Raw genomic sequence first — 22,777 nt, forward strand, 5'->3', positions numbered from 1 at the left:
TGCTAAGGACCTATGAAGACATTTTTCACAACTCAACCACTTTAACATTTTATTAAGATTTCCGAGTTCACAATATTGGTCTTCTCATAAATTAATTATCCATTAAAATGTGCAAGAAGAATTGTTACAATCTTATATGTGCCATATTCTATGACCCCATGTTGCAATGGTTTAGTTGTTGATCAAATCCTACTAGTCAAACATTACAAGACAGACTACATAACCTTTTGAACATTGTTACCTTAAGTGAGCCCTAAGGTTTGCCTTTTTTTTTTTTTTTACTCTTATGACTTTTATAAATGTATCATTATATAAATTACCACAATTATGGATCTGTGTGTCATTATACAGGTATATTCTTTAAAACATATTTTTCATCAGTGCTTGACTGGAATAAAGCATATTATTTACATTACGCATATACACTGTATATATTTGCGATTACCGTATTTTTCGGACTATAAGTCGCAGTTTTTTTCATAGTTTGGCCGAAGGTGCGACTTATACTCAGGAGCGACTTATGTGTGAAATTATTAACACATTACCATAAAATATCAAATAATATTATTTATCTCATTCACGTAAGAGACTAGACGTATAAGATTTCATGGGATTTAGCGATTAGGAGTAGGGATGTCCCGATCCGATATTTGGATCGGATCGGCTGCCGATATTTGCCAAAAATTGCGTATCGGCAAGGCATGGGAAAATGCCGATCCAGATCCAGTTTAAAAAAAAACTCCGGTCCGTGTTTTTCAACGCACCTATTTAAATAATACATTCCACTTTTCTGCTGCTCCGTAATTTCCGTCCCGCATTTTCCAGCACACCTTCAACACATCCACAATTCTCACGCAGTTGCTTTTAGCTGCTGGCATTACACGACAGGCTCTTCTCACTCTTTCCTGTGTCTCCCTCTCACAGACAGCGAGCGCACCTTCTTACACACGTCACATACTGTCACGTCATACGTCACATACGTATACGTCCTCTCCCAGCAGAGAGCGAGGTAGCAGCATGGCTAACGTTAGCTGTGATGCTAGCGCAGCCGCTAAGGTGCGCGCCTGCTCAAGCGTCCTCTGCGCACGGCAAATCTATGCCACGCACAAAATCAAATAAAAAAATAAGCGCATAACAATTTTCGACACACGGACACGACAGAGACAACAGTTTTCGTCATCATTGTTCAAATATTGTGACGTCTGTCGAGACGCTTATCTCCATTCGGTGCCACACGTCCACACCATCAAAATGCAAGGCAAAAATTTCCACATCAACACCGTATGAAAACATTAGTGATTTTTTTTAGTTGTGATTTCCTTCTCTGCATGAAAGTTTAAAAGTAGCATATATTAATGCAGTATGAAGAAGAATGTTTTAATGTAGACATGCAAGCCTTGAAAGAACATTTTGAAAATCAAGACTACATTTCCTGCAAATGGGTGCATTTCTACCCTATATTTTAACTTTAGATTTATTCTCATATCAAACTATTTTTGGCTGTCTTTTTGACACTTACATCCGGCGCCCCCCTCCACACCCTGGATTATAAATAATGTAAATAATTCAATGTGATTATCTTGTGTGATGACTGTATTATGATGATAGTATATATCTGATAGTATATATCTGTATCATGAATCAATTTAAGTGGACCCCGACTTAAACAAGTTGAAAAACTTATCCGGGTGTTACCATTTAGTGGTCAATTGTACGGAATATGTACTTCACTGTGCAACCTACTAATAAAAGTCTCAATCAATCAATCAAAACACATAGAATCATCATACTGTTGTGATTATATGCATCAAGTGTTCATTCAAGGCTAAGGCAAAATATCGAGATATATATTGTGTATCGCAATAGGGCCTTAAAATATCGCAATATTAAAAAAAGACCATATCGCCCAGCCCTAGTTCAATGATGCCATTTCTGTTTGTCATGTATAATTTTGTCTATTTTGTGTTTATCCTTGAATAAACAGGTCAGTTTCTTGTTACCAACCATTGTGTATTATTCTAACTCCCCTAATTCAGCTGGCTAGTTGTTATCAAGAGTACTAAAACCCTTTTCAACATGATTCTGACAACTTAGTAGGCTAAATAACTTTAAACTTTAATACATGCTCGGATAGGTCAGTATCGGTCAGTATCGGTATCGGTCAGTATCGGTATCGGATCGGAAATGCAAAAACAATATCGGTATCGGATCGGAAGTGCAAAAACCTGGATCGGGACATCCCTAATTAGGAGTGACAGATTGTTTGGTAAACGTATAGCATGTTCTATATGTTATAGTTATTTGAATGACTCTTACCATAATATGTTACGTTAACATACCAGTTGGTTATTTATGCGTCAAATAACGTTCACTTATTCAGCCTGTTGTTCACTATTCTTGATTTATTTTAAATTGCCTTTCAAATGTCTATTCTTGGTGTTGGCTTTTATCAAATACATTTTCCCCAAAAATGCGACTTATACTCCAGTGCGACTTATATATGTTTTTTTCCTTCTTTATTATGCATTTTCGGCCGGTGCGGCTTATACTCCGGAGCGACTTATACTCCGAAAAATACGGTAAGAAGAATCCTGATAAACATCTTACTGATCTCAAAGTTTGAATAAAAACAATAAATTGCCTGTTTTGTTTTATCATCCGTTTTACTGCCGCGTTACAGGCAACGTTTGTAAACAATTAAGGTATGTAAATAAACATTTACAAAATCTTTCTATGTAAATATCTCATTTCACATCTGCGGCTTATAGTCAGATCAGTGTCAGAGCTTGGTCCGCATTGCCGGCAGTAAGTCGGCCACGTTTCCAGTGAGGGTTGGACTCCGCCAAAGCTGACCTTTGTCACCGATTCTGTTCATAGCCTTTATGGACAGAATTTCTAGGCGCAGTCAAGGCGTTGAGGGGATCTGGTTTGGTGGCTGCAGGATTAGGTCTCTGCTTTTTGCAGATGATGTGGTCCTGATGGCTTCATCTGGCCAGGATCTTCAGCTCTCACTGGATCGGTTCGCAGCCGAGTGTGAAGCGACTGGGATGGGAATCAGCACCTCCAAGTCCGAGTCCATGGATCTCGCCCGGAAAAGGGTGGAGTGCCATCTCCGGGTTGCGGAGGAGACCCTGCCCCAAGTGGAGGAGTTCAAGTACCTCGGAGTCTTGTTCACGAGTGAGGGAAGAGTGGATGGTGAGATCGACAGGCGGATCGGTGCGGCGTCTTCAGTAATGCGGACGCTGTATCGATCCGTTGTGGTGAAGAAGGAGCTGAGCCGGAAGGCAAAGCTCTCAATTTACCGGTCGATCCACGTTCCCATCCTCACCTATGATCATGAGCTTTGGGTTATGACCGAAAGGACAAGATCACGGGTACAAGCGGCCCAAATGAGTTTCCTCTCCCTTAAGAGATAGGGTGAGAAGCTCTGCCATCTGGGGGGAGCTCAAAGTAAAGCCGCTGCTCCTCCACATGGAGAGGAGCCAGATGAGATGGTTCGGGCATCTGGTCAGGATGCTACCCGATCGCCTCCCTGGGAAGGTGTTTAGGGCACGTCCGATCGGTAGGAGGCCACGGGGAAGACCCAGGACACGTTGGGAAGACTATGTCTCCCGGCTGGCCTGGGAACGCCTCGGGATCCCCCGGGAGGAGCTGGACGAAGTGGCTGGGGAGAGGGAAGTCTGGGCTTCCCTGCTTAGGCTGCTTCCCCCACGACCCGACCTCGGATAAGCGAAAAAGATGGATGGATGGGCTTATGTATGAAATCGTTTTTTCTTTTTCTTTTAAAATTTAGTGGGTGCGGCTTATATTTCGGTGTATCTTGTAATCCGGAAAATACGGTACTTAAGTAAAAGTAACAAATACAGTACAGGCCAAAAGTTTGGACACACCTTCTCCTCATTCATGGGTTTTCTTTATTTTCATGACTATTTACATTGTAGATTGTCACTGAAGGCATCAAAACTATGAATGAACACATGTGGAGTTATGTACTTAACAAAAAAAGGTGAAATAACTAAAAACTAGGGATGTCCGGTAATGGCTTTTTGGCGATATCCGATATTCCGATATTGACCAAACCCTTAATTACCGATACCGATATCAACCGATACCAATATATACAGTCGTGGAATTAACACATTATTATGCTTAATTTGGACAACCAAGTATGGTGAAGATAAGGTACTTTTTAAAAAAATTAATAAAATAAATAAATTAAAAACATTTTCTTGAATAAAAAAGAAAGTAAAACAATATAAAAACAGTTACATAGAAACTAGTAATTAATGAAAATGAGTAAAATTAAGTGTTAAAAGTTAGTACTATTAGTGGAGCAGCAGCACGCACAATCATGTGTGCTTACGGACTGTATCCCTTGCAGACTGTATTGATATATATTGATATATAATGTAGGAACCACAATATTAATAACAGAAAGAAACAACCCTTTTGTGTGAATGAGTGTGAATGGGGGAGGGAGGTTTTTTTGGGTTGGTGCACTAATTGTAAGTGTATCTTGTGTTTTTTATGTTGATTTAATAAAAATAAAAAAATTAAATAAAAAATAAAAAACGATACCGATAATAAAAAAAACGATACCAAAAATTTCTGATATTACATTCTAAAGCATTTATCGGCCGATAGCCGATATTATCGGACATCTCTACTAAAAACATGTTTTATATTCTAGTTTTTTCAAAATAAATGGTAAATGGGTTATGGCTACTGAGTTTGCCACAGTGAAGTCCACCTTGAAGCAAGGGAAAAGTGCTGGTCCGGACGAGATCCCCCCCAGAAGTCCCCAAAAACTGCGATCTCGATAACATTATACTGGAGATCTGCGACCAGGCTCTGATAGAGAACATCAAGCCCGACATATGATCCTTGTCAGACATCATCCCGGTTGCCATATCTGGAGACCTGTCTAAGCCAGACAACTATCGTGGCATTAGCCTGACCAACCGCATGATATTAAACCGGATTAGGGACGCCATTGACCCACACCTGAGGGACAACCGAAATGGCTTCAGAAAGGGAAGGACCACCGTGGGCCAGATCCTGGCCTTAAGGAGAATCATTGAGGAAGTGAAGAAGAACAATTTGACAGCAGTACTGTCTTTCATTGATTTCAAAAAGGCATTTGATTCAATAGACAGGCATAATGCTGAGAATCCTCAAGGCTTACGGGGTCCCCCCAAATCTACTCTGGGCCATAGAGGGTTTGGTGGTATGTTGTGTTACGGTGCGTATGTTCTCCCGAAATGTGTTTGTCATTCTTGTTTGGTGTGGGTTCACAGTGTGGCGCATATTTCTAACAGTGTTAAAGTTGTTAATACGGCCACCCTCAGTGGAACCTGTATCGCTGTTGATGAAGTATGCGTGTCAGGCTTGTCCCTGACAGTTTGGTTAAGTTTTAGTTTTTCCTCTGTGTTTGTTTTATTTCCTGTCAGCACTCTTATTTTGGTTTCAGTTTCCTGTTGTTCTCTCTGAGTGCTGTCCCCTCAGCTGTGGCTGATTGGCACCTGGCCACACCTGGTGTCAATCAGCCAGCTGCTGTTTATACCTACCCTGCGCTCCAGTCACTGCTGGATTATTGTCATTCCTACCTGTCGTGTAGCTGTATGCGGTAGCGGTAAGGTATATTCTGTATTCTGTCTTTTTGTTTATAGTCCCTGTTTGCTGGATCCCTGTTCCCTGTTTCCAGTTTGTCCTCCTAGTTCCTGGTTTGTGTTTTTTGTCTTTATTTCATGGACATTAAATTATGTTTTCCCGCTCAATGCCTGCCGTCATCTCTGCATCTTGGGGTTCGTCACCAACAACTTGTGACAATGCGTTGCATTCACGTGTGTGTCCATACAGAAGCCGCACATATCTTGTGACTGGGCGGGCACGTTGTTAGAATGGATGAAAAGCTGACGTGACGACAGCTCGTAGAGGACGCTAAAGGCAGTGCCTTTAAGGCACGCCTCCAAGACTGTGGTCCGAGTAAACTACGAGATATAATGACTGATGAACACCTTTGTTCGATAATGAAGGTTGCCTCAGCTCAAAGCCTCCTGACATTAATGAACTAGCATCCAAGAAAAGATGGCAGGCATCTGGCTTGGGCACATCAGATTAGATCAGTGTGTTGCAAACTGAGCAGTTTAAAGTCCTGAATGGTTGGTTTATTCATTATTTTATTTTCAAATGTTGGCCTCAGACTGAACGCAAAGAAGACCGAGGTAATCACCTATAACCTACACATGGACCACCCGCCAATAACAACATCAGATGGCAATGCCCTGCGAGAGGTCAATGACTTCAAGTACTTGGGTTCCTGGAAGAACTCCACTCCTTAAGGTCAGGAAGGCACTGGCGTGGAGGGCCCTGAACGGTATGTCAAAAACCTGGCAGCTCTGTTGCTTGAATTTTACCGCTAAAAACAGTGGTATTGTTTTTCCATTTATTACATTTTTTATATAAAAAAAACACTGCTTTTACTCTAACATTCTGGTGACTAAACTGCCAGTTTTTAAAGTAAAATTGTCTCTTTTTTTTTGCAGCTTATATAAAAAAAAATATTGTTAATGTATTTTATATATATACATATGGTAAATAATGATAAATGGGTTGTACTTGTATAGCGCTTTTCTACCTTCAAGGTACTCAAAGCGCTTTGACATTACTTCCACATTTACCCATTCACACACACATTCACACACTGATGGAGGGAGCTGCCATGCAAGGCGCTAACCAGCACCCATCAGGAGCAAGGGTGAAGTGTCTTGCTCAGGACACAACGGACATGACAAGGTTGGTACTAGGTGGGGATTGAACCAGGGACCCTCGGGTCGCGCACGGCCACTCTTCCACTGCGCCACGCCGTATATATTCATATATTACTCATTGTTTAACGTGGAGGGCAACCATAACTGCGATGTGGCCCTCAATGAAAACGAGTTTGACACCCCTGATTTAGTTGATTTACTGCATGTTATATATTAAGATGCTAAGGACCTATGAAGACATTTTTCACAACTCAACCACTTTAACGTTTTATTAAGATATCCGAGTTCACAATATTGGTCTTCTCATAAATTAATTATCCATTAAAATGTGCAAGAAGAATTGTTACAATCCTGTATGTGCCATATTTCATGACCCCATGTTGCAATGGTTTAGTTGTTGATCAAATCCTATTAGTCAAACATTACAAGACAGACTACATAACCTTTTGAATGTTGTTACCTTAAGTGAACCCTAAGGTTTGCCATTTTTTACTCTTGTGACTTTTATAAATGTATCATTATATAAATTACTACAATTATGGATCTGTGTAACATTATACAGGTATATTCTTTAAAACATATTTTTCATCAGTGCTTGACTGGAATAAAGTAAATCCCCGCATATTATTTACATTACGCATATACACTGCATATATTTGCGATTACCGTATTTTTCGGACTATAAGTCGCAGTTTTTTTCATAGTTTGGCCGGGGGTGCGACTTATACTCAGGAGCGACTTATGTGTGAAATTATTAACACATTACCATAAAATATCAAATAATATTATTTATCTCATTCACGTAAGAGACTAGACGTATAAGATTAAATATTCTTTATTTATTTTAAATTGCCTTTCAAATGTCTATTCTCAGGAGCGACTTATGTGTGAAATTATTAACACCATACTTGCCAACCTTGAGACCTCCGATTTCGGGAGTGGGGGGCGTGATTGAGGGCGGGGGCGTGGTTAAGAGGGGAGGAGTATATTGACAGCTAGAATTCACCAAGTCAAGTATTTCATACATATACATATACATACATATATATACATACATATATATATATATATATATATATATATATTAGAGATGCGCGGTTTGCGGACACAACCGCGGAGTCCGCGGATTATCCGCGGGTCGGGCGGTTGAAATAAAAAAAAATTAGATTTTATCCGCGGGTCGGGTCGGGCGGTTGAAATTTAAAAAAATTTGATTTTAAATAGATTCAGGCGGGTGGCAGTTAAACCAATTCGGAAATATATATACATAGTTAAATGTTACCGACATACGAAAAACGAGCAGGCACCTGCAGCATATGCCACAACAGAAGAAGAAAAAAAAAAGAGATGGCAACGCCGGCAGCAAACGTGGTACGCAACAAACTAAAAAAGAGAATACTAAAGACCAGGGGAAAAAAAGGCCAGAAAAGTTCAGCGTGGACTCGTTTTTATGAGGTTGTAAATCAGGATGACAGTAATGCTGGCTACGTGATTTGCAAGAGCTGCGACGCTGTTTATGTCTACGACAGTCACAAAACCGGGACATCTAACATGGTGCATCACATTTGTGCAAAACCCCGAACCTCCACAAACACCCTGAGCATGAGCAGTTTCATCCGCCGTGATCCCAGAAGAGTGCCACAGGATGTTAAAACAAGGCTTACAGATGCATGTGTGAACGCAGCTGCCTGCGCGCTTGAAGGTGCGCTCAGCGCGGCTCCCAGATGATTGCGCACTGGTGTGCGTCTGGGCCATGACAGCGTGGCACGCATTGAATGTCTCTGCTACATTGGATCAGTCTCCTTTCTTTAACAGGCAAAAGCTTTATAACCTCACTAATGCCTTGCATCGTCTATATTAGATATATAACAACAGGCGGGTGGCGGATGGCGGGCGGGTGCGGTTTTGATTAAATGTTAGTTCGGGTGGATGGCGGATGGTTGACGACTTTTGTGATGCGGTTGCGGATGAAATAATTGCCTATCCGCGCATCTCTAATATATATATATATATATATACATATATATATATACACATATACATACATATATATATATACAGTATATATATATATATATATATATATATATATATATATATATATATATATATATATATATATATATATACAGTATATATATATATATCTACATCTTGAAACTAAACTGTGTTTAGATAATTGATACTTCAAACTTGCATAAATAAATCTTAAGGAATATAACATAACTTGGCTTCTGAGAGCTTCAAAATGTAATGAATAAAATGCTAAAGTTGTTGATAAAGAAGCAATTATTTTAATAATTAAATATGGTTATTTTAAAAGAATTATTATGATCATTTAAAATTAATTATTTCCAATATGTTTATTTTAATGTATAATTCTATGGCTGGATGTATTAAGGAGTCAGAAAAAATACAAATAAAAATACAATTAATTTTGATGTTTTTAGCAAAATATAGTAAAAATGTATTTAGTATTCCTTTTTTAATTAATAAATATATTTATTTTTAGGTAAGATAAACATAATAATACAATTTATCTCTAGTCTGGATGATTTAGTTCTTGTCACCCTGTTGTCCTCCCATCATAAAAAAAGGCTGTCCTCACTCAGGTCCGCATGGAGCTGGAGGGGGCGTGGCCTCCAGCTCCGGCTGAAAATCTGGAGATTTTCGGGAGAATATTTGTCCCGGGAGGTTTTCGGGAGAGGCGCTGAATTTCGGGAGTCTCCCGGAAAATTCGGGAGGGTTGGCAAGTATGATTAACACATTAGCGTAAAATATCAAATAATATTATTTAGCTCATTCACGTAAGAGACTAGACCAGGGGTCGGCAACCCAAAATGTTGAAAGAGCCATATTGGACCAAATATACAAAAACAAATCTGTCTGGAGCCACAACAAATTAAAAGCCATATTACATACAGATAGTGTGTCATGAGATATAAATTGAATTGAGATGACTTAAAGGAAACTAAATGAGCTCAAATATAGCTACAAATGAGGCATAATGATGCAATATGTACATATAGCTAGCCTAAATAGCATGTTAGCATCGATTAGCTCGCAGTCATGCAGTGACCAAATATGTCTGATTAGCACTCCACACAAGTCAATAACATCAACAAAACTCACCTTTGTGCATTCACGCACAACGTTAAAAGTGTGGTGGACAAAATGAGACAGAAAAAGAAGTGGCATAAAACACGTCCTAGAAAGTCGGAGAAAGTTATACGTATAAACAAACTAAGGTGAGTTCAAGGACCACCAAAATTAGTAGGACAAAACGGCGCTCGCCAAATACTCGAATCAGTGAAGCATGTTTAATATAAACAGTGTGCTTTATAACAATTAGGGAGGTTTGTGTCATGTTTGTCCTCCTACAGCGGGGGTCGGCAACCCGCGGCTCTAGAGCCACATGCGGCTCTTTAGCGCCGCCCGAGTGGCTCTCTGGAGCTTTTTCGAAAATGTATGAAAAAAGATGAGGGGAAAAAAAATATATTTTTTGTGTTAATATGGTTTCTGTAGGAGGACAAACATGACACAAACCTCCCCAATTGTTATAAAGCACACTGTTTGTATTAAACATGCTTCACTGATTGGACTATTTGGCGAGCGCCGTTTTGTCCCACTAATTTTGGCGGTCCTTGAACTCACCGTAGTTTGTTTACATGCATAACTTTCTAGGACGTGTTTTATGCCACTTCTTTTTCTGTCTCATTTTGTCCACCAAACTTTTAACGTTGTGTGTGAATGCACAAAGGTGAGTTTTGTTGATGTTATTGACTTGTTGGAGTGCTAATCGGGCATATTTGGTCAGAGCATGACTGCAAGCTAATCGATGCTAACATGCTATTTAGGCTAGCTATATGTACATATTGCATCATTATGCCTCATTTGTAGCTATATTTGAGCACATTTAGTTTCTTTTAAGTCCTCTTAATTAAATGTATATCTCATGACACACTATCTGTATCTAATATGGCTTTTAATTTCTCCCAAAGGGAGTCCTTATGCAATGGGACATAAGGACCTATTGAATTTGTAAGGTTTTATTATTATTATACCGGCCGCCTCTTTGAGCACTAATTTGACCCACTTAACATGCTTCAAAACTCACCATATTTGACCCACACATCAGGACCTGCGAAAATTGTCTTTTAATGAAAAAAACCGAACCCCAAAACTCAAAATTGCGCTCTAGCGCCCCCTAGGAAAAAAAAAAACTAGACTGCCTGTAACTCCCACTAGGAAGGTCGGAAAGACATGAAACAAAATTCTCTATGTAGGTCTGACTTAGACCTAGTTCTCATAATTTTACATCCTCGGGCTAAAATCAACAGGAAGTTGGCAATTCCCCCTTCAAGACAAAAAAGTACTAAAAACAGTCACTTTTGCCTCTTTGAGCTGTAATTTGACCCTCTTAACACGCTTCAAAACTCACCGAACTGAACACACACATCAGGACTGGCAAAAATTGCGATCTAATAAAAAAACCTAACCCCAAATTTAAAAATTGCGCTCTAGAGCAATTTTTGAATAAAACGGAGTAAAAACTGCTCCTCGGAAGAAAAAAATGACAAAACTGCCTGTAACTCCCACTGGGAAGGTCGGAGAGACATGAAACAAAAACCTCTCCGTAGGTCTCACTTAGACCTACATTTCATAAATTGACAACCCCCAGCAAAAATCAACAGGAAGTTTGCTATTCCCCCTTCAACACAACATTTTTGTAAAAACCGGTCACCTCTCCTCTGAGCGCGTTTGTTGTTTCGGCTTCAAACTAACACAGGAGAGAGATTGAACCCTTCTGATTAAAAGTTGGCGAAAGAGTTTTAATACCGGCTCCGGTTTTGATTTTATCACCCTTCAAAGAACCGCTGTGCTGATGCTGCTGCGCAGCTGTTTTTTAAGATGGCTTCTTAAAAGCAGGAAGCACCAGCGTGCCCACACAATGCAGACAAGGTAGGTACACTAGACAAAAGTCTTGGGACACTTCAGACTAAAAGTAGACAAAAGTATTGGGACACTTATGATGACCACTGGCCAAAAGTATTGGGACACTTAGGACGAAAACTGGACAAAAGTATTTGGACACTTGGGACTACAACTTGACAAAAGTATTGGAACACTTATGACTACCAATGGACAAAAGTATTGGGACACTTATGACTACCACTGGACAAAAGTATTGGGACACTTATGACGAAAACTGGACAAAAGTATTGGGACACTTACACTGGACAAAAGTATTGGGACACTTAGGACTACAACTTGACAAAAGTATTGGGACACTTGGGACTAAAACTTGACAAAAGTATTGGGACACTTAGGACTAGCACCTGCCAAATACGCGGGCCCGACCAATGCTGCTTGCAGCTTTAATTTCAATTTGATGTTTATTTTTTTATTGAATTTATTTTAAATTTTTTAAATTTTGTAATGGTACTTTAATTATTATTAAGTTTATTTATTTTTTATTTTTTTTAATTTAAATCGTTTTGTCATCCTGTTTTAGTCAAATATTAGTAATATCTTTTCAGTTTTAATGAGTGTTGTAATTATACAATGCACATATTTAATTATAATTTTCACATTTTAACTTGATGTTTTGTTGATACGGTACATTCATGTTTGTTGACAACGCCTAGCATGGCTGTACATGTAACGTACACTTATTCAGCCTGTTGTTCACTATTCTTTATTTATTTTAAATTGCCTTTCAAATGTCTATTCTTGGTGTTGGCTTTTATCAAATACATTTCCCCCAAAAATGCGACTTATACTCCAGTGCGACTTATATATGTTTTTTTTCCTTCTTTATTACGCATTTTCGGCCGGTGCGACTTATACTCCGAAAAATACGGTAATGTAAAAAAAAAAAAAAAAAATACTGTTTTTTTTTTCCACACAAAACATCTCTTTTACCTTGAGTTGGTAATATTTCATAAATATGTGATCCTTTTTTGGGAAAACACATACTGACCTACATTAAAATACAGTAGCGTAGTACGCCCAAATATTCATTAAAACAAAGCAGAGGTTTTATTTACAAGTATAATCAATAGTTTTGGCCACTGGTACAATACACACAGTTTGAACAGTAACACTGTAAAACACTGTACTCAAGTTCTTTTGCGTACCACTAGATAGAGCCCGCGTATCACAGTTTGAGAATCTCTGATCTAAACAAGCCAAAAGTATGCAATAACTAAAAAGAAAAAACTCCCACTCTTTTAAATCCTTTGGTTTTTGCCCCCAAAGTCCAGGCAATTATTTTCCAAGTTTGTAAATATGAACAACAACAACGAAATGTTGTCCCATACTGACTGACACACCAACAGTTGTTGTATCCTCTCACTAAACTCTTCTCATTATTGTAATTGTTAATTTCCTGTTAATAGCTGCTTACTCTCTTCTGGGACACTTCCTAAAACTGGGCAAATATTTTGACTGGGGGGCCACAATTAGAGAACAAAATGTGTCTGGGGGGGGCCAATGTGTATGTGTGTATAAATGATATATACACATTTAAGAAGTTAAAGTACCAATGATTGTCACACACACACTAGGTGTGGCAAAATTATTCCCTGCATTTGACCCATCACCCTTGATCACCCCCTGGGAGGTGAGGGGAGCAGTGAGCAGCAGCGGTGGCCGCGCCCGGGAATCATTTTTGGTGATTTAACCCCCAATTCTAACCCTTGATGCTGAGTGCCAAGCAGGGAGGTAATGGGTCCCATTTTTATAGTCTTTGGTATGACTCGGCCGGGGTTTGAACTCACAACCTACCCATCTCAGGGTAGCTGTACAGTATGTGTGTTTGGGTCCCTTTTTTTTCCCAGGAACACTAGTACCAAAAGTCACAATGTCCGATATAGTTCTAAAAACATTACGACAGACCACCTTGAAAAAACTGAATGGAATTGTACAGTTTTTTACTGAATGGGACACCCAAAATGTACAAAACCTGTTTCCATATGATTTGGGAAATTGTGTTAGATGTAAATATAAACGGAATACAATGATTTTCAATTCATTTTCAACCCATATTCAGTTGAATATGCTACAAACATATTTGATGTTCAAACTGACAAACATTTTTTTTTTTTTTTGCAAATAATCATTAACTTTAGAATTTGATGCCAGCAACACGTGACAAAGAAGTTGAGAAAGGTGGCAATAAATACTGATAAAGTTGAGGAATGCTCATCAAACACTTGTTTGGAACATCCCACAGGTGAGCAGGCAAATTGGGAACAGGTGGGTGCCATGATTGGGTATACAAGTAGTTTCCATGAAATCCTCAGTCATTCACAAACAAGGATGGGGCGAGGGTCACCACTTTGTCAACAAATGCGTGAGCAAATTGTTGAACAGTTTAAGAAAAATCTTTCTCAATCAGCAATTGCAAGGAATTTAGGGATTTCACCATCTACGGTCTGTAATATCATCAAAGGGTTCAGAGAATCTGGAGAAATCACTGCACGTAAGCGGCTAAGCCCGTGACCTTCGATCCCTCAGGCTGTACTGCATCAACAAGCGACATCAGTGTGTAAAGGATATCACCACATGGGCTCAGGAACACTTCAGAAACCCACTGTCAGTAACGACAGTTGGTCGCTACATCTGTAAGTGCAAGTTAAAACTCTCCTATTCAAGGCGAAAACCGTTGATCAACAACACCCAGAAACGCCTTCGGCTTCGCTGGGCCTGAGCTCATCTAAGATGGACTGATACAAAGTGGAAAAGTGTTCTGTGGTCTGACGAGTCCACATTTCAAATTGTTTTTGGAAACTGTGGACGTCGTGTCCTCCGGACCAAAGAGGAAAAGAACCATCCGGATTCTTATAGGCGCAAAGTGTAAAAGCCAGCATGTGTGATGGTATGGGGGTGTATTAGTGCCCAAGGCATGGGTAACTTACACATCTGTGAAGTCACCATTAATGCTGAAAGGTACATACAGGTTTTGGAGCAACATATGCTGCCATCCAAGCAACGTTACCATGGACGCCCCTGCTTATTTCAGCAAGACAATGACAAGCCACTTGGCATCATCGTGGCTTCATAGTAAAAGAGTGCGGGTACTAGACTGGCCTGCCTGTAGTCCAGACCTGTCTCCCATTGAAAATGTGTGGCGCATTATGAAGCCTAAAATAGCACAACGGAGACCCCCGGACTGTTGAACAACTTAAGCTGTACATCAAGCAAGAATGGGAAAGAATTCCACCTGAGAAGCTTCAAAAATGTGTCTCCTCAGTTCCCAAACGTTTACTGAGTGTTGTTAAAAAGAAAGGTGATGTAACACAGTGGTGAACATGCCCTTTCCCAACTACTTTGGCACGTGTTGCAGCCATGAAATTCTAAGTTAATTATTATTTGCAAAAAAAAAAAAAGTTTATGAGTTTGAACATCAAATATGTTGTCTTTGTAGTGCATTCAATTGAATATGGGTTGAAAAGGATTTGCAAATCATTGTATTCCGTTTATATTTACATCTAACACAATTTCCCAACTCATATGGAAACGGGGTTTGTATATGTATGTTATTGTTATGCTTAGCATTCATGACTGCCTGCTGTTGCACTGATCAGCCTAGTGGTGGCTCACATCCATCACACACACAGCTATTTTAAAGCAATGTTAAAAAGGATAAAGCCATTGTTTACAAATTTTGGTAAATAAATAACCAGAAAATGTATATTTGTTTGTTTTCTTACTGTACCGAATATTAACCGAACCGTGACCTCTAAACGGAGGTACGTACCGAACCGAAATGTTTGTGTACCGTTACACCCTTACTTTCTATAGTTCAAGACTTACCGGTAATTTAAAAACAGCACTGCACAGCATAATGGCAAATATAGTTTTGATGTTAAAGGTCCAAAAAAATGATGTAGATCATCCGTTTAGCGGTTAGCTCAGGTTTAGCTTCATCCTCCAGTGATAACGCTACATGATATTGATACTTAAGATAGAAATGCGGTTTTATTCGCCATAATTGAGGTGAATATTATGGAGCGGCTTTACACTGCGTACGGAGAAACACGATTAGCTGCAAGCCGCTTTATGAATAGTAGATACAGTATCAGCCAGAACGTATTGACGTTGGTGGTGATCACAGACTATGTCAACCATTGAGTAAAAGGTCCGGTGGCCATGGATGAAGTGCTGGCTGTCCAGAGTCGCTCGCCTGTGCATCGGTTGGGGACATCTCTGCGCTGCTGACCCGTCTCCACTCGGGATGGTCTCCTGTGGCCCCACTATGGACTGGACTCTCACTATTATGTTAGATCCACTATGGACTGGACTCTCACTATTATGTTAGATCCACTATGGACTGGACTCTCACTATTATGTTAGATCCACTATGGACTGGACTCTCACACTATTATGTTAGATCCACTATGGACTGGACTCTCACTATTATGTTAGATCCACTATGGACTGGACTCTCACACTATTATGTTAGATCCACTATGGACTGGACTCTCACTATTATGTTGGATCCACTATGGACTGGACTCTCACTATTATGTTAGATCCACTATGGACTGGACTCTCACTATTATGTTAGATCCACTATGGACTGAACTCTCACTATTATGTTAGATCTACTATGGACTGGACTCTCACTATTATGTTAGATCCACTCTGGACTGGACTCTCACTATTATATTAGATCCACTATGGACTGGACTCTCACTATTATGTTAGATCCACTATGGACTGGACTCACACTATTATGTTAGATCCACTATGAACTGGACTCTCACACTATTATGTTAGATCCACTATGGACTGGACTCTCACTATTATGTTAGATCCACTATGGACTGGACTCTCACTATTATGTTAGATCCACTATGGACTGGACTCTCACACTATTATGTTAGATCCACTATGGACTGGACTCTCACTATTATGTTAGATCCACTATGGACTGGACTCTCACTATTATATTAGATCTACTATGGACTGGACTCTCACTATTATGTTAGATCTACTATGGACTGGACTCTCACTATTATGTTAGATCCACTCTGGACTGGACTCTCACTATTATATTAGATCTACTATGGACTGGACTCTCACTATTATGTTAGATCTACTATGGACTGGACTCTCACTATTATGTTAGATCCACTCTGGACTGGACTCTCACCATTATATTAGATCCACTATGGACTGGACTCTCACACTATTATGTTAGATCCACTATGGACTGGACTCTCACTATTATGTTAGATCCACTATGGACTGGACTCTCACTATTATGTTAGATCCACTATGGACTGGACTCTCACACTATTATGTTAGATCCACTATGGACTGGACTCACACTATTATGTTAGATCCACTATGGACTGGACTCTCACTATTATGTTAGATCCACTATGGACTGGACTCTCACTATTATGTTAGATCCACTCTGGACTGGACTCTCACTATTATATTAGATCTACTATGGACTGGACTCTCACTATTATGTTAGATCTACTATGGACTGGACTCTCACTATTATGTTAGATCCACTCTGGACTGGACTCTCACTATTATATTAGATCCACTATGGACTGGACTCTCACACTATTATGTTAGATCCACTATGGACTGGACTCTCACTATTATGTTAGATCCACTATGGACTGGACTCTCACTATTATGTTAGATCCACTATGGACTGGACTCTCACTATTATGTTAGATCCACTATGGACTGGACTCTCACACTATTATGTTAGATCCACTATGGACTGGACTCTCACTATTATGTTAGATCCACTATGGACTGGACTCTCACACTATTATGTTAGATCCACTATGGACTGGACTCTCACTATTATGTTGGATCCACTATGGACTGGACTCTCACTATTATGTTAGATCCACTATGGACTGGACTCTCACTATTATGTTAGATCCACTATGGACTGAACTCTCACTATTATGTTAGATCTACTATGGACTGGACTCTCACTATTATGTTAGATCCACTCTGGACTGGACTCTCACTATTATATTAGATCCACTATGGACTGGACTCTCACTATTATGTTAGATCCACTATGGACTGGACTCACACTATTATGTTAGATCCACTATGAACTGGACTCTCACACTATTATGTTAGATCCACTATGGACTGGACTCTCACTATTATGTTAGATCCACTATGGACTGGACTCTCACTATTATGTTAGATCCACTATGGACTGGACTCTCACACTATTATGTTAGATCCACTATGGACTGGACTCTCACTATTATGTTAGATCCACTATGGACTGGACTCTCACTATTATATTAGATCTACTATGGACTGGACTCTCACTATTATGTTAGATCTACTATGGACTGGACTCTCACTATTATGTTAGATCCACTCTGGACTGGACTCTCACTATTATATTAGATCTACTATGGACTGGACTCTCACTATTATGTTAGATCTACTATGGACTGGACTCTCACTATTATGTTAGATCCACTCTGGACTGGACTCTCACCATTATATTAGATCCACTATGGACTGGACTCTCACACTATTATGTTAGATCCACTATGGACTGGACTCTCACTATTATGTTAGATCCACTATGGACTGGACTCTCACTATTATGTTAGATCCACTATGGACTGGACTCTCACACTATTATGTTAGATCCACTATGGACTGGACTCACACTATTATGTTAGATCCACTATGGACTGGACTCTCACTATTATGTTAGATCCACTATGGACTGGACTCTCACTATTATGTTAGATCCACTCTGGACTGGACTCTCACTATTATATTAGATCTACTATGGACTGGACTCTCACTATTATGTTAGATCTACTATGGACTGGACTCTCACTATTATGTTAGATCCACTCTGGACTGGACTCTCACTATTATATTAGATCCACTATGGACTGGACTCTCACACTATTATGTTAGATCCACTATGGACTGGACTCTCACTATTATGTTAGATCCACTATGGACTGGACTCTCACTATTATGTTAGATCCACTATGGACTGGACTCTCACTATTATGTTAGATCCACTATGGACTGGACTCTCACACTATTATGTTAGATCCACTATGGACTGGACTCTCACTATTATGTTAGATCCACTATGGACTGGACTCTCACACTATTATGTTAGATCCACTATGGACTGGACTCTCACTATTATGTTGGATCCACTATGGACTGGACTCTCACTATTATGTTAGATCCACTATGGACTGGACTCTCACTATTATGTTAGATCCACTATGGACTGAACTCTCACTATTATGTTAGATCTACTATGGACTGGACTCTCACTATTATGTTAGATCCACTCTGGACTGGACTCTCACTATTATATTAGATCCACTATGGACTGGACTCTCACTATTATGTTAGATCCACTATGGACTGGACTCACACTATTATGTTAGATCCACTATGAACTGGACTCTCACACTATTATGTTAGATCCACTATGGACTGGACTCTCACTATTATGTTAGATCCACTATGGACTGGACTCTCACTATTATGTTAGATCCACTATGGACTGGACTCTCACACTATTATGTTAGATCCACTATGGACTGGACTCTCACTATTATGTTAGATCCACTATGGACTGGACTCTCACTATTATATTAGATCTACTATGGACTGGACTCTCACTATTATGTTAGATCTACTATGGACTGGACTCTCACTATTATGTTAGATCCACTCTGGACTGGACTCTCACTATTATATTAGATCTACTATGGACTGGACTCTCACTATTATGTTAGATCTACTATGGACTGGACTCTCACTATTATGTTAGATCCACTCTGGACTGGACTCTCACCATTATATTAGATCCACTATGGACTGGACTCTCACACTATTATGTTAGATCCACTATGGACTGGACTCTCACTATTATGTTAGATCCACTATGGACTGGACTCTCACTATTATGTTAGATCCACTATGGACTGGACTCTCACACTATTATGTTAGATCCACTATGGACTGGACTCACACTATTATGTTAGATCCACTATGGACTGGACTCTCACTATTATGTTAGATCCACTATGGACTGGACTCTCACTATTATGTTAGATCCACTCTGGACTGGACTCTCACTATTATATTAGATCTACTATGGACTGGACTCTCACTATTATGTTAGATCTACTATGGACTGGACTCTCACTATTATGTTAGATCCACTCTGGACTGGACTCTCACTATTATATTAGATCCACTATGGACTGGACTCTCACACTATTATGTTAGATCCACTATGGACTGGACTCTCACACTATTATGTTAGATCTACTATGGACTGGACTCACACTATTATGTTGGATCCACTATGGACTGGACTCTCACTATTATGTTAGATCCACTATGGACTGGACTTTCACAATATTATGTCAGACCCACTCGACGTCCATTGCATCCGGTCTCCCCTAGAGGGGGGGGGTCACCCACATCTGCGGTCCTCTCCAAGGTTTCTCATAGTCATTCACATTGACGTCCCACTGGGTTGTGAGTTTTTCCTTGCCCTTATGTGGGCTCTGAACCGAGGATGTCATTGTGGCTTGTGCAGCCCTTTGAGACACTTGTGATTTAGGGCTATATAAATAAACATTGATTGATTGATTGATTGATTGAAATTGAGCCATTAATATGGCTGAAGGAACAAACAGACAACTTGTAAAAAGAGATAAATAAAGTTAACCTTTTACTTTGAACTACTGAAAACTAGGGATGTCCGATAATGGCTTTTTGCCCATATCCCGATATTGTCCAACTCTTTAATTACCAATACCGATACATACAGTCGTGGAATTAACACATTATTATGCCTAATTTGGACAACCAGGTATGGTGAAGATAAGGTACTTTTTAAAAAAAATTATAAAATAAAATAAAAATAAATAAATTAAAAAAATGTTCTTGAATAAAAAATAAAGTAAAACAATATAAAAACAGTTACATAGAAACTAGTAATGAATGAAAATGAGTAAAATTAACTGTTAAAGGTTAGTACTATTAGTGGACCAGCTTATGTGTGCTTACGGACTGTATCCCTTGCAGACTGTATTGATATATATTGATATATAATGTAGGAACCACAATATTAATAACAGAAAGAAACAACCCTTTGGTGTGAATGAGTGTAAAAGGGGAGGGAGGTTTTTTTGGGTTGGTGCACTAATTGTAAGTGTATCTTGTGTTTTTTATGTTGATTTAATAAAAAAACAAACAAAAAAACAAACAAAAACATACCAATAATAACAAAACCGATACCGATAATTTCCGATATTACATTTTAACGCATTTATCGGCCGATAATATCGGCAGGCCGATATTGTCGGACATCTCTACTGAAAACAATTAAGAGTTACTTGGTCGACCATTTCAATGGAAGCTTACCTGAGAGACTGAGGCACAGGTTTTTGTGGAGGGAGAGCGAAAGTTGGCGGCAAAACACGGAGGACGCCATGGCAGGGATCAGAGAGGCAGCCCTCGTCTCGTCTCACCAAGCGGGTCACCTGAAGCAAAGAGGGAGGGGGAGGGGGGAGATGTATTTATACTGTATGGTGTACCGCGGCCCCGAAAAGGGACAAGCGGTAGAAAATGGATGGATGGAGGGTGTACTTGCAGCAGCCAATGAGGTAGACTCACACTGCCTAACAAGACCAAAGTCAATAACTTCGTCAAACCGACGCAATTACCAGCACTAGATTATTATCATTAGTAAATGTCTGCCTTCAAAGGAGGTCTCGGAAGGACAGTCTGAAAATAATCCATCGAGTCAAAAACATTGGGCATTCAAGCGCGGGATAAAGACAAGTCGTGACGAGGTTTTGATTAAAAAAAGCCTATGAAAATGTAGTCATTCAGACATTAGTTTGCATGTTAGTGGGAAACAACAAAAAATTGAATTTTTTTCCCCACATAGTTTTCTTATGCAAAAAATATATTTAAAAAAAGGGGAAATACCCAATACACAGCAAAAAGTCAGTGTTCAAAAAAAAGGAAAAAAAAATACAACAATGAGGGGTATTTTATTTGAACTAAGCAAAATTATCTGCCAATAGAACAAGAACATTTGGCTTGTCAAGACTTTCCAAAACAAGTAAAATTAGCTAACCTCGATGCACCCAAAAATACCTTAAAATAAGTATGTTCTCACTAATAATAAGTGCACTTTTCTTGGTAGAAAAAACAAATATGAGACCTTTTTTCTCAAAATGTTGAAAAATATTCTTAACTAAGTAGCGCTCAGCATTACATTTCTTGCATTTCTATTTTCCCATTGATAACATGACATCACAGGAAATGACGTAGCTCAGTCATTAGACTGAGCTACGTCATTTCCTGTGATGTCACACAAGCAGCAAAAATAATGGACCGGAAAAAACGCCTCAAGGCATGGCTATTCACCTATAGTGATCACAGAGACAGGTTGTTTTTGTGTTACTGTATATACCGTATTTTCCGCACTATAAGGCGCACCTAAAAACCACAAATTTTCTCAAAAGCTGACAGTGCGCCTTATAACCCGGTGCGCTTTATATATGGATTAATATTACGATTCATTTTCATAAAGTTTCGATCTCGCAACTACGGTAAACAGCCGCCATCTTTTTTCCCGGTAGAACAGGAAGCGCTTCTTCTTCTACGCAAGCAACCGCCAAGGTAAGCACCCGCCCCCATAGAACAGGAAGCGCTTCTTCTTCTACTGTAAGCAACCACCCGCCCGCGTAGAAGAAGAAAAAGCGCGCGGATATTACCGTACGTTTCATTTCCTTTGTGTGTTTACATCTGTAAAGACCACAAAATGGCTCCTACTAAGCGTCAGGGATCCGGTTCATGAAAAGACGCAATCTCTCCATCCGCACACGGATTACTATTTCACAGCAACTGATATTCCTGTGAACCGCACTGTGGATACAACGGGAGCACGTACGGTGAATATTCGCACCACAGGGAATGAGAAGTCA

At 39.5% G+C, this 22,777-nt stretch overlaps 1 protein-coding gene across 1 annotated transcript in view; it reads right to left on the reverse strand.

The window, feature by feature from the left end:
• abat (4-aminobutyrate aminotransferase) overlaps positions 1-22,777 on the reverse strand; it is a 97,572-nt gene that overhangs the window by 54,277 nt on the left and 20,518 nt on the right. The window contains exon 2 of the mRNA XM_061973811.1: positions 21,204-21,322. Within this exon, the coding sequence (XP_061829795.1) occupies positions 21,204-21,273 (70 nt within the window). The 5' untranslated portion in view covers positions 21,274-21,322. The remainder of the gene's footprint in view (positions 1-21,203; positions 21,323-22,777) is intronic.

This window comes from Nerophis lumbriciformis, linkage group LG22, assembly GCF_033978685.3.
Source record: "Nerophis lumbriciformis linkage group LG22, RoL_Nlum_v2.1, whole genome shotgun sequence".
NCBI classification, from domain to species: Eukaryota; Metazoa; Chordata; class Actinopteri; order Syngnathiformes; family Syngnathidae; genus Nerophis; species Nerophis lumbriciformis.